Source organism: Danio rerio, chromosome 1 (assembly GCF_049306965.1).
Source record: "Danio rerio strain Tuebingen ecotype United States chromosome 1, GRCz12tu, whole genome shotgun sequence".
Taxonomy (NCBI): Eukaryota; Metazoa; Chordata; class Actinopteri; order Cypriniformes; family Danionidae; genus Danio; species Danio rerio.
In genome coordinates, this window is record NC_133176.1 from 17754440 (window position 1) to 17773074 (window position 18635).

Genomic DNA, 18635 nt, shown 5'->3' on the forward strand with positions numbered 1-18635 from the left:
TGTGAATGTTGTGAACTTTTGTTGTGATAATTGGAATTACAACTAATATTAACATCATCATTTTGGCATTGATATTAATATTAATGCACCAATTAATGTAGTGATAATTTGATTTATTAAATATTAACCCTTTGATGCACAAGCTATAAAATAGATATAGAAAAAAAAACGTATTTCAATAAGTGCATATTAAATATATATATATACATGATCATTTGAATCTAAAGCTATAGTGAAATATTTTATTTGTCTCTCTTTTGTGAGATGGAGTTATTGTGATCCACGTGTCTCTCTGTGTCTGAGACCATGTAAAATGTTGATTGGACCAAGAAGCCATTTTTCAAGTTGTGGGCTCTTAACACATCTGTTTTTCAGGTCAACAAAGAACAGATACTGATAAGATACTGTCTCACATTAGTCTAGAATTGGCACTTTTCTGATAAACTTAACAAAAGGGGCCAGAGTAGTTAACTCTGCATTATTTGTTTGTATTGGATAATAATTTCCAAATTTTAATTTCCACAAGTTCCTGGCTTTACCGCTGATCACTACACTTTGCTTCTGTTTCCCACTTTCCTGATTTAGGAAATCAGTTCCATCTTCCCAAGATCTCTTTTTATCAGGCTCATTATTAGATTTACTCATGGTTTTAAAAAAAATAATAATAAATTAAAATATGCGTGAATGCTAGTGAAATTATAATTTAGGTAGGCCACTATGCCATTATTTATTTTTGTTGCTAATTATGTGCAAAACATTCACCAACCAATAAGAGTGATTGTAAACGTAACAAAGATGATTGGCCAAAAACTTGTTGAGGGCCAATAGTTAAACATGCCTTCTGCTTCAACTTCAGGTATTCACCACGCACAAGTTAATGCTAGATCAATTAAAATAAATACTGGAATGCAAAACACGAATATCTGACATTTCCCGGAACAGGATGTGGCAAGACTCGACTCAAATTAAGCACTGATCAATGGAAATAGAGTTCTTTCTTGTTAGTTTATGTTAGTAAATACATTAACATTAACCAATGAAACCTTATTGTAAAGTGTGACCATTTTTCCCATGCCACAGATTCTGCTGACAGAATATAACATGATATATTCCTTAACATTCCAATAATATCTTTATAAACCATATTAATACATTTGGGACGGAGCGTTTAGAGGGAATAGCCCATTACACCGAATTAAAAGCATTTGTAAAGAAAGCAGATGAAGTATCTTATTAGGCTCATCATCATAAAAATTATATTTAATGCCTAGCCGAGGGCAAACTATTGTATGCTGTGCCATCAGGAAGAAAACAAAACACGCTCTTGTAAAAACTAGAGGTGAAGCTGTTGAAGAGTGACAGTCTCCATGTTTTCCAAGACAAAAAAAAAAGTTATGAATGATTGTTCTAGAGAGCTGATGTGCATTAAAAAAAGATAAAAACAAAGTTGCTTTAAAACTGCTCACAACAGCAGGCGTGTGTATTTGCACCAGATCGGTGGTCCAGATGTTCAGTGTGTAAACCCAAAAGCGGTAACGTAATAAACTGCTTTTTACTATCATACACAAGGACCATATACCTCAACTACGAAATAAACTCGGTGTTCACATGCATAAGCATATTTTTCAGGGACCATTAATTATTTGGATCACAGATTGTATAGTTAGATAGCGTAATTATTCACCTATGTGTCTTCTAAGTACCCCTTAACTAAAATGTCTGCATTGTTTCCATAGAAAATAGGAACAATTGTATGAATGCAATACAGTATGTGAGTTTACATGTTTAAAAGTAAGAGTAGGGTTTTATAGTAAATGTTTAGTGTTGTCAGCCCAAAATGAAGAAGGACCTATTTTACCCCTTGTTTCAGATTAAAGATAAGTCATTTGTGTCTCCAGAATGTGTCTGTAAAGTTTCAGCTGAAAACACCCATCAGATTATTTATCATACCTTTCAGAATATTGGATTTTTTGGCTCTGAACACAGTGTAGCTGTTTGTGTTGCCTGTGCCTTTAATGCTAGTTCTCCTCACCATCCGTTCCCACATGCCTGTCAGAGTGTTCCTCAATCTCCACCTCAGTTGTGTCAGATAAACAGCACAGTGACAGACATGAAAGAAGCAGATCTCACATAACATTTGTGAGAAATACTATAGTAAGAATTTTCCCAATGATTATTTGATGTATTTGTTGTGGAGTTAAAGCCTTTCTGCAACGATTAGTCATGCACAATGTTGTTACAAAGGTCACGCACAGACACACACAGACAGAAGACATGTTTTTGCACAAAAATGAGACAGGATATACTTTTAAATCCACTGCTGAATGCACATCCGTTCAAAATAAACAAAATAAACCTGATTTGACGTCCACAAACCGTGATAGAAGCTTCTTCTTTTATTATTGTACTAACACGCGGCTGTAGTGATAAAGATGGTAAAATCGCTGTTATTCATTACAAACATGCACTGTTTTAAAAAAGTTTTAAACTTGTAAAACTCATTATTGATCACACTTGATGATGATTGATGATAACCGAGAGCTGAACAGATCTCTTAATCTCAGTTGTTTTGCGCACATCCTGTCTTATTGATATGATTGATTATGGACACATGTTAATATTCGGCTTTCAGTCAATTCGGTGGGTGGGGAAACCACACTCCTAAGTCACGTTGTGGTGGTCCTCAAAATGAGAGGGATTTGAATCCTATTTTAACATCAGGAAACTTCATATTACCCCAATATGACTGTAGACACACTATACCTACACACAGTTCTGTCCAAACAGCTTCTAAAGGATGATTTTCATCATAGGTGCCATTTAAGTTATTTTTGGGACAACTCAATATTTTTATGTTCATTGCACTTAAATTTGTAAAAAGTTAACTTAGTTTGTGTTGTGGAACAACAAGAAGGAATCACATGGAACATTTTTTTTTCATTTAAAGAATATTAAAAGACAGTTTAGTCAAAGAGCATAGAATCAAGGCGACACTCTAGTGAGATTCGGAAAACAGCCTCTAGATGGCACAGTGGCCATTTTGGACTGAAAATTCCAATAGAACAACAGCATATTATAAGTCTGTAAAATAAATTATTAAAAGTGCTGATGATTGTGATAGTAAGTGTTGTATTGTCGTCTTTCAGGTTGTATCTCAGCTTTAATTTGCTTTTTAAATAAATAAATAAAAAACAAAGCAGCTGCCTGCCATCATGAGTGTCGCTTCTTTGTAATTCTAAGTTCTTTGGTTTAGTTGAAACTGCAGTCCTATATCTGATTTATAAAATGCACCTCAATAGCTACTGGCACTTTGAGGGTTAAAAACAAACAAATAACCTTCTAATAAAACTGTAAATGCAAAACATGGCTAAAATCAGCATATTGATGGCCTTCATCTAGATATAATTCTTTCAGTCAGGCATTCACTCATTTTCATTGGCTTAGTTTCTTATCTATCAGGGGTTAGCACAGCAGCATGAACCACCAATTATTCTGGCATATTTTATACGCAGCGGATGCCATTCCAGCCACAACCCAGAACTGGGAAATCTAGATGTAATATATTTAATTAATATAGTATGTAATTAATATAAAAAAATAACAATTACCTTGGCGTCATGGTAGTGCAATGGGTAGCATGATCACCTCACAGCAAGAGGCTCGCTGGTTCGAGACTCGGCTGGCTTAGTTTGCATCCCTACGTGGAGTTTGCATGTTCTTTGCTCCGGGTGGTCCGGTTTACCCCACAAGTTCAAAGATGTGGTACAGGTGAATTGGGTTGGCTAAATTGGCTGTAGAGTATGTGTTTGAATGAGTGTGTATGAATGTTTCCCAGTGATGGTTTGCAGCTGGAAGGGCATTCGCTGCAAAAAACATGCTGGATAAGTTGGTGGTTCATTCCGCTGTGGCGACCCCAGATTAATTAAGGGACTAAGCCGAAAAGAAAATGAATGAATAAACAATTAACTTTGTCCTCATACAAATATGTCTATGTTCGAAAAAATAATAGATCATTGAGAATAAATATTGCAATTAGATAGAAAGATAGATAGATAGATAGATAGATAGATAGATAGATAGATAGATAGATAGATAGATAGATGGATGGATGGATGGACGGACGGACGGACGGACGGACGGACGGACGGACGGACGGACGGACGGACGGACGGACGGACGGACGGACGGACGGACGGACGGACGGACGGACGGACGGACGGACGGACGGACGGACGGACGGACGGACGGACGGACGGACGGACTGACTGACGGACGGACGGACAGATAGATAGATAGATAGATAGATAGACAGACAGACAGACAGACAGACAATTTTATGTTTAACCCCTTTAGGATATTCTAAAGTACATTCTGGAAGAACTGTCCGTGGTAAGGCTGTTTTTAGAATTCTAAACAATACATTCTTGTCTAAAAAGAAAACTCTCAAAATATATATTATGTTATTCAGTAACAACATATTTGCCAAACCAAAGTGAGCTTAGTTCTCTGCCAGAACACTCGCAATGAGGAATACTGATAAGTGAATTGTTAAAAGTGTTGAGCAGTGCTGTTGTCACTAGAATATCACAATGTTATTGTCCAATCAGATTTATGAAATAGAATGAATCGTTATAGATGGATAGATCTGTAGTTATGGATGCATACATGATGGATGGATGGATGGATGGATGGATGGATGGATGGATGGATGGATGGATGGATGGATGGATGCATACATGGATACTGTTCATACATACATTCATACATACATACATTGTTTTTTTTCCCAAACGGTGATTAACAAAGCAAGGAATTTTTCACAGTATTTCCTATAATATTTTTTCTTCTAGTGAAAGTCTTATCTGTGTTATTTTGGCTAGAATAAAAGCATTTTTTAATCTTTTTAAAACCATTTTAAGGTCAACATAATTAGCCCCCATAAGCAATGTATTATTTTCAATTATCCACAGTACAAACAATTGTTTTACAGTGATTTGCCTAATTACCCTAACTTGTTAACCTAGTTAAGCCTTTAAAACCAAACTAGTATCTTGAAAATATCTCGTAAAATAGTATGCTGTCATCATGGCAAAGATAAAATAAATCAGTTATTAGAAATGTGTTATTAAAACTATTATGTTTAGAATTGTGTTTAAAAAAACTGAAATTTGGGAAAAAATGTACAGGGGGCAAATGATTTAGGAGGGCAAATTATTCTGACTTCAACTGTACATAGATGTAAAGGATTAATATAACTGATTCATGTTTACTTCTACCTAAAGCAGTAAGTACAGGCTGTGAAAAAAGCCCTTTAACTCAGCTGCCGTCAAATAATAACTGCTACTATGCAGAATAAGAATACTTGCACAGTGAGTGGTTGATCAAACTCAGTGGCTGTCGTGGAAACACACTGACTCTGCGCATTTAAAATAGGAAGATGCTAAATGAAGTTGATCAAAATAGCCATGCTTCAGTTTCAAACTCCACTTCCCCCGCAGAATCATTTACGGCAAGCTGCTCCATCCAGTTGTAGGAAAGTCAGCCAAATGTGATTGCACCATTGCGTCGTTCTTCCGCAACATCGCATTAGTTACCGCGTGACCAAACGACCCTGAAAATAAATGTTTAGCAGCTTTTAAATGTCACATCTCAGTTAGTCATGTTTGTCATTTTTTTGTATAACACAGAATCCTTTCGCGGCTACTATCACATGTCTTATGGGAAGCCTTGTGTAATGTGTCGGGAAATGATAATAGGCTTGAAAAACATCAAGGTCTCAGAGAGAGCGTTGTCGCATGAGGCCTTGAAAACAAGTCTTTAGGGAAGTTCAGTAGATACTGAAACTTTAAATTAAAAGCCTTGTGTCTGTGTGTGCGCTCGTGTGTATTCTGAGGGTGCGATCCCAGGATAAGAGGGTGTTTCTGGATGACTAATCTGGAGAGGAACAGTGCTAGCGGTGTGGTGTAATTGGAGGTGCCCCTCTTTTGAGGAGGTTAACACACTTTGATTAAGCTCTGATTAGCTTCTCATTCAGCTAAACAGCAGCTGCCACTGCCTCGCTCTTTAATATGTTTACTACTCACCAACTCTCTCTCGCATGTACACACAGCCTTTGGGAAACCATCTTGTGCTTTTGAAATCACCATGAAATCAAAATTGACCTTTCAACTGATTATAATTTATTTAATTGTATTTTCTGATGTAACATTACAGTATTTGTTTAACCTATTAAGTTGTGTGCACTGATGACTGTAAATAATATTTTAATAGATATTTTTCAAGACACTTCTACACAGCTTAAAGTGACATTTAAAGACTTAACTGGATTAATTAGGTTACCTAGGCAGGTTAGGGTAATTAGACAATTTATTGTATAACAGTGGTTTGTTCTATTGATTATCGAGAAAAAATATAGCTTAAAGGGGCTAAGAATTTTGTCCCAAAAGTTGTGTTTAAAAAATTAAAAACTGCTTTTATTCTAGCCGAAATAAAACAAATAAGACTTTCTCCAGAAGAAAAAAATATTATCAGACATACTGTGAAAACTTCCTTGCTCTGTTAAACATCATTTGGAAAATATTTAAAAAAGAAGAAAAAAATTTGAAGGGGGCTAATAATTCTGACTTCAACTGTATATATATATATATATATATATATATATATATATATATATATATATATATATACAGTTGAAGTCAGAATATATATATATATATATATATATACACACACACACACACACACAAGTTCATCTAAACCTCCTTTTGCATGTACTTTTGTCAAGTTATTATCAAATATCATTAGCAGGGTATGCAGCGGCTCATATATTGAGATTATTATTTTTTTTACTCCATGCAAAGAACCTTTATTGTGAGCAAATCAGGGTTTGACATTTTTGACGTTGAATTTCAATTCCATAGACCTGTTATCACTTTACTATGGCATGTTAAAGAAAATGACTCCGGCTTCAGTATGTAGCAGTTACATCGTACAATCAGAGCTCTACAAATGAAGGCTGAGAATAAGTGCATTTTTCTGAATCTCTTTGATGCAGTAGAGATTACATTTGTCATATCAGTGCATAAAAGCACAGAATATGGATGCAATTTTACATATACTCCCTAAATCAAGCCAATACTCATGAACGGTGGGAAAGAAATAGGTCTCAACCGGTTTTGATGCAGAGCTGCAGTCTTTTCCCTTTTGATAAAATCAGCTGTTTTTCCCCCAACAGCACAATGTTTAAGGCATCGACTAATCTTTAAAATCACCTTATAATGTGATTCAGCAGGTTATCAAATCTTCGGCACTATCACATAAGGGACAAAGCAGCTGATTCGGCATGTTTTATAAGCATTTAAGTAGCGATTATTGTTTCATTCATTAGTAATGGCTTAATTTAAGATGGCTGTTTGGGATTAGCTGTTCAGATCAAAGTTCATGAAAAGCGATTTTCACCAACAGCTTAATCCCATTATAGAATACCATCGCAGCATACTAATTAAGTTTAATCAATGTAAGCATTATTCGGCTCATTAAGAGAGTGACACTCATTGGGCTTCTGTTTTTCTGTTTTTACAGTTATCTGTCTTGTTGGACTTGGTTTAGTGGTGTTCTTCTTTAGTTTCCTTCTGTCCATCTTCAGATCAAAATACCATGGCTATCCTTACAGGTAAGATTTAGCTGGTAAAAGTCATTGTTCTAAAGCTTTTTCCTTGTAATATAATTTTCTGCCGGATCAGTGCTTTCTCTGCTTAGACTTTTACAAACAATGTTCTCGGTTCAGTTGAAGTTGTATTAAAAACATCTGAGACGTTTGATTACATTTGTTCATTAGATTTGCAGGGCGGAAAAATCTCACAGTAAAATGCATACAGTAGCACCGAGATATGAATGTTAATACTTCATGTCAACTTCAGAATAATTGCACTGACTAGTAGTTATACATTTTAGCTAATGACAGGACCAAGAAACGGCTAACAGATTATTCTTGGATGTTATATGCACAAAATGAACCTGGCTGTTTTTAGTTTTTCACTATTTAGTGTTTATATGGAGGAATTTTGTCAGTATTTTACATACAACTAAATATCTATATACCTAGAGCTGTAATTCCATTGGTGAAATGCAATTTAGACAATGTTATAAAAAATTTAAATGATGTTCAACTATTAAATAATATAAAAAAAAATTGGTAACACTTTAGAATAACTATCCATTATAACTAAGTAATAGACCATTAATAAACTGGTAGTTAACAAGTTATAAATGACTTATTAAATAAAAGTTAAAGGTTTGTTAATTATTTATAACTGTGCCTTATAGGTGGCTAATAGATAACTTACAAGCTGTTAGTTAACAAGTTGTAAATGACTTCTTAACTGTATTTTAATTATTTAAAACTATAACTAATAAATTAGTAATAGATCATGAACAAGCGCTTAATAAATAACTTAATAAGACTTAATAAGTATCAGTTAATAGTGTATATATGTTATTTTGACGTTATTCTAAAGTTGCAGCTGTTTTTAATTTATTAACTGTTAGTAAATGAGGAATAGTTGCAACTTTAGAATAACGTCCCCATAACATATGTAAGCTATTAACAAACGCTTAACTAATATATTTACTCACACTTTACAGATCAGTTGTTCACCATATAATAACACCAGTGAAACTTTGTAGAACTTTAAGAAAATAATTTTTTATTTATTTTGTTTTCATATTTAGCACTTCATGGGTTTGTATTCTTGTATACTACTGTACTGCCATGTGATGGTTCAGTATGTGTGTTTCTATACATTAAACATAATGTTCAACATTTCATCTGTGGAGTTTTTTTTGGTAAAACACAGCACACAGAAAAGCCTATAAGTGGAACAAGGTTAAGATACAAACATTTTATATTTTAATTATCACATCAAATTTCTGTAGCTTGAACTTGTTCCATCCATTTGCTGTTCTACAAAGTTTCCCTGGTATTAGTAGATGGTTAACAAACGATGAACAACTGATCTGTAAAGTGTGAGTAAATATATTAGTTAAACATTAGTTATTAGCTTAAGCATGGTATTGGGACGTTATTCTAACGTTGCAACTATTCCTCATTTACTAACAGTTAATAAATAAAAAATAGCCACAACTTTAGAATAACGTCCCAATAACATATATACACTATTAACTGCTACTTAACAAGTCTTCATTAAGTTATTTACTAACCGCTTGTTTATGATCTATTACTAATGTATTAGGTATAGTTATAAATAATTAAAATACAGTTAAGAAGTCTTTTACAACTTGTTAACTAACAGCTTGTAAGTTATCTATTAGCAATCTATAAGGCACAGTTATAAATAACTAACAAATCTTTAACTTTTATTTAACAAGTCATTTATAACTTGTTAACTACCAGTTTATTAATGGTCTATTAACTAGTTATAACGGATAGTTATTCTAAAGTGTTACCAAAAAATTAATTGTTTAACGAAAAAATTAAAGACACCCTTATAAGTATGTTAATGTAATTATTTTTATGAGATTTTTTTAAATATTTTTAAATAATAATTGATATTATTATTATTATTATTATTATTATTTTATCTTTTTTTATTCTTGCTGCATTCAATTGCTGTACTAAAAATAGATATAATAAATAAATTGTTCAGCTTTGCTACTTCATATACAGAATATTTGATTGCTTCAGAAGACTTTTTCATGTTTTGATAATATGCTTATCATTTTCAGAGGAACCCACATTGTTTATCGGTTGAAAAAAAAAGTGTATTTTAAGCATCATGATTTTTAATTTTGTCATTTTAAAGACTGTTACACATTTTGATCATGATTGTACAAAAGACAGCCACTATATAGAATTCAGTCATTTCAAACAATATTTAGAACAAACTATTTAATGACACAAGACTGGATCACAGTGCTGCCCCAAAATAATAGTAATTTTAAAACCCCCTAAAAAAATTAAATGTTAGTAATTACTTTAAATATCCTAATTTTGAATGATTGCATATTCCTTTATAAATTTAATGGACCCTTTTCACAAGACTGGTTTAACTGTCACCATAAGCTTAAATAAAGACTACAGAGTACATCAGTCATGTCTCTGGTGTAGTTTTGAATGGGGAAAAGTGTAATTGTCAAAATGGCAAATGACGTCCCGCCTGCAAGTACAGTAGCCAAACATAGATCTCTATAGACTGGCGTTTCTCCGGGGTGAATCTCAGTAAATACTTGCTTCACAGACAGAAGAAATGTATCCTAATAAAGCTTGAAATCTGTACTTTTAAATGAACCAATTACACTTGAAAACAAGCGTTTTTTGGTTTTGTAATCTGTATGAAACAAATGTGAGGTATGTTTCCTGTCAAATGCATCACATGACAGCAATTGCTCAAACGCCCACAAACTTGTAAACAAAGAGTTGCTTTCATTAAGACCAATTTCATTCGCCATTAAGACCAAGTTACAAATTACTTCTGAAGACCAGCACAATCAGACGATCATTATCCAGAGGATGATAATATGTAAATCGGCTTAGTGTCGTGATCTCCTTCCTTTCGAGTGCACATTAGCTTGGGCAACCTAAAAATATGCCGATTTTGTTTGATTCGGACATTTAGGAACACAACTTTAACTTTTAAGTTTATTGGTGCTTCCAAATATGTAATGTAATCGTAAGCTTGGCAAACAAGAATTTGGTGTTTCCTCATTCAGACAGAATATCCATGCATACTGCCTGAGAGGCATTTCAAAGATGGCCACCGAGTGAAATGACTTGCCTTAAAGGGATTTCGGTTTAAGTCCATTTAGATAAAAAAATATATAAATATGTACTTTTGTATGTATTTACGCAAATATTTTATCATCTTTGCATCGAATAAGAGGAAATTTTGAATCCTGCTCCCGCAAGGTTTTAGTCCGAACCTGACCACTCCCGCTTATATTCTGCATTTGTTGTCCTGCTGCCCGACCCGCCCCATTTTCCACCGGTCGCGGCCGTTCCCGCTAAGGAACCACCCAACAACAACAAGCTGTCTGTATAAACACACACATAGACAACACAAAGCTCTCTCTCTCATTCACACACATTGACAACACAAAGCTCTCTCTCATTCACACATACATAGACAGCACGAAGCTCCCTCTCTCATTCACACACACACACGCACACACACATGTTTGTTTTTGTGAAAAGTGGAGACATTACATAGGTTTCCATTCATTTTATACTGCCCAAACCATATATTGTATTGCCCTTACCCCACCCCACCCCACCCTTAAACCCAACCATCACAGGAGACTGTGTGCAGCTTTACTCTCTGATTAAACTCATCCTGTAGGATTTAAAAGCATTTTGAGAAATGAGGACGTCACCAATGTCCTCATATTTCACCCCCTTTTTGTAATGCCTGTGTCATACCCATGTCATTATACAGATAAGTGTCCTGATATGTCACAAAAACACGTACACACACACATACACACACCCACACACAAACACATAGACAGCACAAAGCTCTCACTCTCATTCACACACACATAGACACCAACAAATAAACTAAACAAAGCATCACGCTGTCTCATTCACACACATACATACGCAACATTGGGATTCAGGAGCAATATTGTTAGACCGTCCGCTCCCATTCAATTTACATCAGAGTTACCGACCGCTCCCGCGTTTTATTCGGAAATTTATTTCTGTGCCGCAAGAAATCTAGTCGGGTCCCCCAGCTCGCACGGTACAGCCGCAGGAATGCAGATCTCTACATCAAATAAAAAAATAAAAAAACTAATTACAGCTTGTGTGAGATGTTTCTAATGCAGCATCTATGGAGCAGGACAGTACATTTGACGTTGTTCCCTCTTCTGGCTGTCATTATCAGTTACACACAATTTATTTATTTTTTGTCATTTTCTAAAAGTTTTAATAAGATCATCGCTGAGCTTTTCTTTCATTATATTAATGCTTGTTGTACTGTCCCATTCACTGCACTCTAAGTTTACCCAACTATGACGACTTCCGCTGTACTGAGAAACCCAGAATTGTGAAAAGGGTCCATAAGTACTTATCAGGGAAAGACTATGTTCTTTCATGTTTACATGAATATGTTATGCTCATTGGCAATGAAACACTATTTCACCCATATTTGACTGTTACATAAATCTTATTCCAAGGAGACCCTTGCATTTAATATACTTTCAATGTTTGCTATACCGCCATGTAGCCTGTTTATGAAAAGAGGAAAAGCCAGCAAAGTTGTCACAAGTGTCAGTTCATGAAAAACCAGTCAGTGAAAGGAGAATGATTTGTTTACATTACGGAGTCCTTCAAAAGCGCAGTGAATAGAGCCAGAGACTTATTCAATCTGGAAACATCTCTCTCTCTCTCTCGCTGCATCTACATTCGCCAGGATTCAAGCTAATGAGTCAAATAAAATGCATTTAAAAGTACATCGGCTCTGGCGGCAGAAGTATTTGTAGAGCCTCCAATGAATGATCTTTCTCAGTCTATAGCCATTTTCTCATAACCATTAGACGATGACGTCAATTCCCGTCATTATTCACATTCCTCTCCTTTATCCTTCTCACTTTATTTCTCTCTTCATGTCTCTTTCAGCTTCCTGATTAAATAAGATCATGCCGTGAAAGAAAAAGCTGCCGTTCTTCAGGGGTTTCATGCATGAATTGGACTGTAACGCACTGCATGTGTGACCTAAGATAAATAAACTAAACTATTACCTACCACCGCGCTCTGTGTGCGTGTTTTCTTTTTTCTGCAAGCAAAGTGTGCGCGTCCATTGAAGTCAAATGAATCGCTCGCTCGCTTATATGACTGGTTTTCATTTTTAATTGCAAATTGAGTATTGTGTCCTGAAGGTTTTTTATGGAATGGGAGGTGTGTATAATGTGTGTGTGTGAGGCTGTTATTTGTTATTGGCATTTTTGATACCTCTCTTGAGGCCATTGTGCGCGCCTCAGCAGATTGTGTCCTCTTTTTGTCCCCTTCAGTCACTTTTTTTTTCCTCCTTATGACTTGTTTTCTCGTCTTTCTTTTGCAATCTGTGAAGAAATATTCAAGTATTAGATTTTTTTTCCCATTTATTTTGGGTAGGTCGTGAAAGGGGGTGGTAATCTTCTTTATTAAAACCAACTCGGCTACCACTGATCCAATTAAATTCATTCCAATATCAGAACGAACGCATTTATTTAACTTCAAACAAGGGAGCCGGGAGGGAGATTTTTTTTCTTGGAAGCAAAGATTTCCTTAAAGGCTAAAATTCTAAATTAGCTGTCATCATAGACAATAATGTCAACCCTGCCTGCGAGCTTCTAATACATCAACATTTATTGGCACATCTGCTTCATTAAAACTTTTATGTTGTTGTCAAAGAGCATTTAATTAGGGATTGTACGTTCAATTAGTCTCATCATTTTACTTTAGTAAAATTTAATTTAGTCACATAGACGAATCTGCTTTTAACCTAATAGTAGAAATATGTTTAGTGCAAGCGATCTATAATCTATTTTTTTGCAAAATGTAATACAAATCTCGCATGCCTGTCTGTAAAGTTTGAGCTCAAAATATCTCATTGATGATTTATTATTCAGTATTGTACAGTAAATAAATTTTTTGGATGGAAGCAAAAACACACTGGGTCTCATTCACTAAACAGAGTGTCTGCGGATCTTTAAATTCTTAAAAAGTCCTAAATTCCAAAGTAAAGGCCTTAATTAGTATTAAGACGTCTTTAAAGGGCAATCAGAACCAGCTCAATTTCGAAACCGAAGTTATTATTAGTCAGTTTAAAGATTGTTTTGAGATTTTTTTACCCTTTCTATATAATAGAGTGTTTAGGATGGTAATTAATTAGTTGTGTTTGTTTGTTTTTTATTTAAATTCTGTATTGTAAAATTAGTAATTCATTTATTTTCTTTCCACTTAGTCCTTTTTTTATCAGGGGTTGCCACAGCAGAATGAACCACCAACTATTTCACCATATGTTTTTTGGCGGATGACCTTCCAGCTCATACGCTCTCATTTTTCACACACACTATTCAGTATTGTACAGTACATCTGTTTTTTGGGTGGAAGAAAAAAGGCTGGGTCTCATTCACTACACACAGGGTGTCTGTGGATCCTTAAAGTCTTAAATTCCATAGTATAAAAATAAGACCTTAATCAGTCTTAAATTGTTTTAAATATTGGTTTCTAAGGTCTTAAAAATGCAGTCAAACTGACCCTGTTAAGATTTTGTTTCTGCTTTGAAACTGAAGTTATTATTAGTCTGTTTAAAGATTGGTTTCAAGCTTTTTTACTCTTTCTTTATAATAAAGAGTTTTAGGGATGGTAATTAATTTGTTGTGCTTTTTTTGTAACTTAAATTAATATACTTTACAATTGGTCTTTACAGTTGGTCTTAAAAAGTCTTAATAATAATTAGAAACGTGCAGATACCATAAAACATGAGGATGCTTGAATATTTCTGTCAAATGTTGATATGAACATTTTCATGAATAAATCATGATTCATCAAATGTGTCAAATGTGTACTAAATGTATATTCTAAATGTACAAAACAATTTCAAGAAAAACTTTATAAGGCTTTTATAAATAACCCTGAATATATTTAGGCTAGGGGTAACGCAGTGGCGCAGTAGGTAGTGCTGTCGCCTCACAGCAAAAAATTTACTTGTTCGAGCCTCGGCTGGGCCAGTGGGCATTTCTGTGAGCAGTTTGCATGTTCTCGTGGGTTTCCTCCGGGTACTCTGGTTTCCACCACAGTCCAAAGACATCCGGTACAGGTAAATTGGGTAGGCTAAATTGTCCGTAGTGTATGTGTGAATGAGTATGTATGGATGTTTCCCAGAGATGGGTGGCAGCTGGAAGAACATCCAAGGTGTAAAATATATGCTGGATAAGTTGGCGGTTCATTCCGCTGTGGCGACCCCTGATTAATAAAGGGACTAAGCCAAAAAGAAAATGAATGAATGAATATTTATGCTATGTTATTTACATGTGAAAAGTACCTATAGTAAAACTTGATAATACAGTATAATTAAAGGACCAATAATATAAGTCAGTGGTCCTCAACCCCTCGGGCCATGGACCGATACCGGTTTGTGGATCAATTGGACCCACGAACTGCCAAGGAATGGATCTGCAACCCATTTGTCAACAAATCAGGTGAATCCAGCATGTCAGTGCAAGTAAAAGATCTACTGCTGTAGACTGCAACTGATGACAGCCTTGTTCACATATAATGTCTTTTACGCACACAAGTTCATTATTTCCAATGGAAGTATGTTACTTGTGTACAGTACGTATATTGTAAGCATTGCGCACACGTTCTCCTAGCACAAGCAGTTGAAAATGTCTCACCCAGACACTGCAGTGATTTTTAATTTTCTCCATCAATAAAACTTGTATCAGAGCTACAGCAATGTTTTGTCAGCTTAGCATCCTCTGAGAAAACTGTTAATGGTCACTTAGCAATCCACTTCATTCCCTACCAGGTTGCAGTAAAATTGTCAAGCGCTGACTGGTGTTGTCGATTTATCTTAACCTGTCAGATTGTCCTTCCTTCCATTCAAAAAGTAGTTAGCACATTTTGATGTGACGCAATATGCTACCTATCAGATTTTGCTGTCAGTGTAAATTTTAATGTGGGGTAGTGTGATTTAACCTACCTAATCCCTAACCCCAACCTTAGAACCATTCAAATACAGTGTTGGTAGCATAATCTGATGGGTAGGATAAAACGTCAGGACACTGGTCTGCGGTAATAAAAAGGTTTTGGACCACTGATATAAGAGATTATTTGTTAGTACAGGACAATATTTGGAAAACAACTTGAAAGCCTAATCTAAGGGTTCAGATCTAAATATTGAGAAAATTGCCTTTAGATTTGTCCAAATTAAGTTCTTACTGATGTATCAGAACTTATTAATGATCAAGCGCATGGCAAAAGCCAATTGCAATTGCCAAAAAAATACCAGTGGTTTTTATTGTAGTCCAGAGTCATTTATTATAATTTTTAATTATTTATTTCTTGATAATGTGGAATGTGCTGTAGGGCTTATATTTTTAGACATGTATTGTTTATGCATTTTATAATGATTTATAAATCCCTTTTTCATGTGGCACACAAATGTAAGCACATGGCTCTGCGCAGCTAGACATCATAGTCATGAAAGCAGTGCCATTGTTGATGCTCAGCTGAATTATAGCTTCAAGCAAATATGGAAAGAGGGCATTTGACATTAAATCAGAAACAGTAGCAGCATTACAATTGTGAAAAATCAAGCTGGCAGTAATTCCTCTTTAGCTGTCGAAGGACATTAGCGGCCACCACTCCATCCTTCATTTGTGCAGAGAAGAGATGGCAGTTCCATTTGTAGGGTTTTTTTCCCCCACGTTTCTTTTTCTCCCCCCTCTGTAATGCTTTCAAACAACTCCCCCTCTCTGTTTCTAGTGTGCTTTTAATATTTGTTAGAGCGGCGTACTGAAGAGGATTGATGAATAAACTGAAGACACAGGTAAAAGGTGGAATGCCTATATCAACATGTGCAACTCAAGCTGTGCCCACTGCTTTTTACCAAGATGGGATGCAAGTTTACAGTATGTAAGTTGCAGTTTACACTTGTTATAAAACAGTATTTTAGAATAAAAGCAAAACATAACTTTGTGATAACAAAAATGAACTTTCAATCTTTCAAAAACAATATTTTTACTGTAGTAGACAAAACTTTACTCTTCCGCTTGCCATTATTGGTAGTAAATATATTGGAAGTAGTCCAGTAACCAATTTGATATAAAACTAACTAACTAACTAAATATATGTATACATGTATAAGTATGCATATATACAGTTGAAGTCAGAATTATTACCCCCCCCCCAACCTCCCCCCCTTTTATTAGCACTGCTTATTTTTTTCCCCAATTATGGTTTAGCGAAGAGCAGATTTATTCAACACATTTCTAAACATAAGTTTTAATAACTGATTTTATATTTGCCATGATGACAGTAAATAGTATTTGACAAGATATTTAAAGGCTTAACTAGGTAAATTAAGTTAACTAGGCAGGTTAGGGTAATAAGGCAAGTTATTGTAAAATGATGGTTTGTTCTGTAGACTATCAAGAAAAAAAAAATATAGCTTTAAGGGGCTAATAATTTTGACCTTAAAGTGCATTTAAAATAAATAAAACTGCTTTTTTCTGGCCAAAATAAAACAAATAAGACTTTCTCCAAAAGAAAAAATATTGTCAGACATACTGTAAAAATTCTCTCGCTCTGTTAAACCTAATTTGGGAAATAATGTGGATCATCTCAGACTGGTTTCTTGAACATGACAATGCATTCACTGTACTTATATGGCCTCCACAGTCACCAGAACTCAATCCAATAGAGCACCTTTGGGATGTGGTGCAATGGGAGGTTCACATCATGGATGTGCAGCCAACAAATCTGCAGCAACTGCATGATGCTAACATGTCAATATGGACCACAATCTCTGAGGAATTTTCCAGTACTTTGTTAAATCTATGCCACAAAGGATTAAGGCAGTTCTGAAGGCAATAGGCCAGGGCTGCTCAATCCTGTTCCTGGAGATCTACCTTCCTGTACAGTTTAGCTCCTGCCCTGATCAAACCCACCTGAACCAATTAATTAGGACGTTAAATCCACTTGATAATTACAGACAGGTGTGTTTGATAAGGGTTGCAACTGAAATCTGCTGGAAGGTAGATCTCCAAGAACAGGATTGGCCACCCCTGCAACAGGCTGTCCTACCCGGTACTAGGAAGGGGTACCTAATAAAGTGGCCGGTGAGTGTATGTATATGACCTGCATTCAAAGTTTAATTCTAAAATCTCAGTAGAAGGTTTAAATATAAGTATGACAAAAAAAAAACAATCAACAGTCAGAATGTTCATTCTAGTAATAATATTGTCAGATTCAGTGTAAATGTTTTAATGAAAAACGAGTAAAAGAAAAACAAGATTTGCCAGTGTTTATAGTTTGCATTGAGAAAGACCCAATCCCAATTATATTTTTTACCCCTACCCCTTACCCTTGAAACAGAGTGTGCAGGGGAAGGGCTTCAAATTTTGCCTCTAAGAAATGACACACCAAAACACCTCCACACGTCATCACAATCTCTTACTTCATATGAGATCGATGATCTCGACTGCTGTAGTTATTCCAGTTGCGTTATTTTTTTATATTTATCTTCAGGAAATCCATGAAGGCATCGATATCATGTTATCATAACTATATAATGTGACAACAAGCTTGTAACTATACGGCGCATTTACACCTTGGCCATATTCATCTATATAAATGCAAGAAAACAACATTAATATTATAGCAGGCACTGTAAAAAGCTCATTCACAGCCACTAGACTTTTCTGACAGGATCATCGAGTGACAGACGTGAAAGTATGTTGTGGGACTACTATACAGTACTTATTATAATAGATTATAAATGGCAAAATTTAGCGTTTTTATAATAGTTTTTTTAAAGCAAGACGGTAAAACACAAATGCAGTTATGAATGTATTAAAACGTGTGCTTGTTTGTAGTAAACATTTATAACGACAAGCAATACTAGTTTGTG

The 18635-nt window shown here is 35.0% G+C and overlaps 1 protein-coding gene across 1 annotated transcript in view; it reads left to right on the forward strand.

Annotated features, from left to right (window-relative positions):
* The window catches only part of tusc3 (tumor suppressor candidate 3), a 175382-nt gene extending 162623 nt beyond the window's left edge, over positions 1-12759 (forward strand). Inside the window, 2 exon segments of the mRNA NM_001020560.1 lie at positions 7582-7672; positions 12635-12759. Of these exon segments, the coding sequence (NP_001018396.1) occupies positions 7582-7672; positions 12635-12650 (107 nt within the window). The 3' untranslated portion in view covers positions 12651-12759.
* Positions 12760-18635: the final 5876 nt, after the last annotated feature.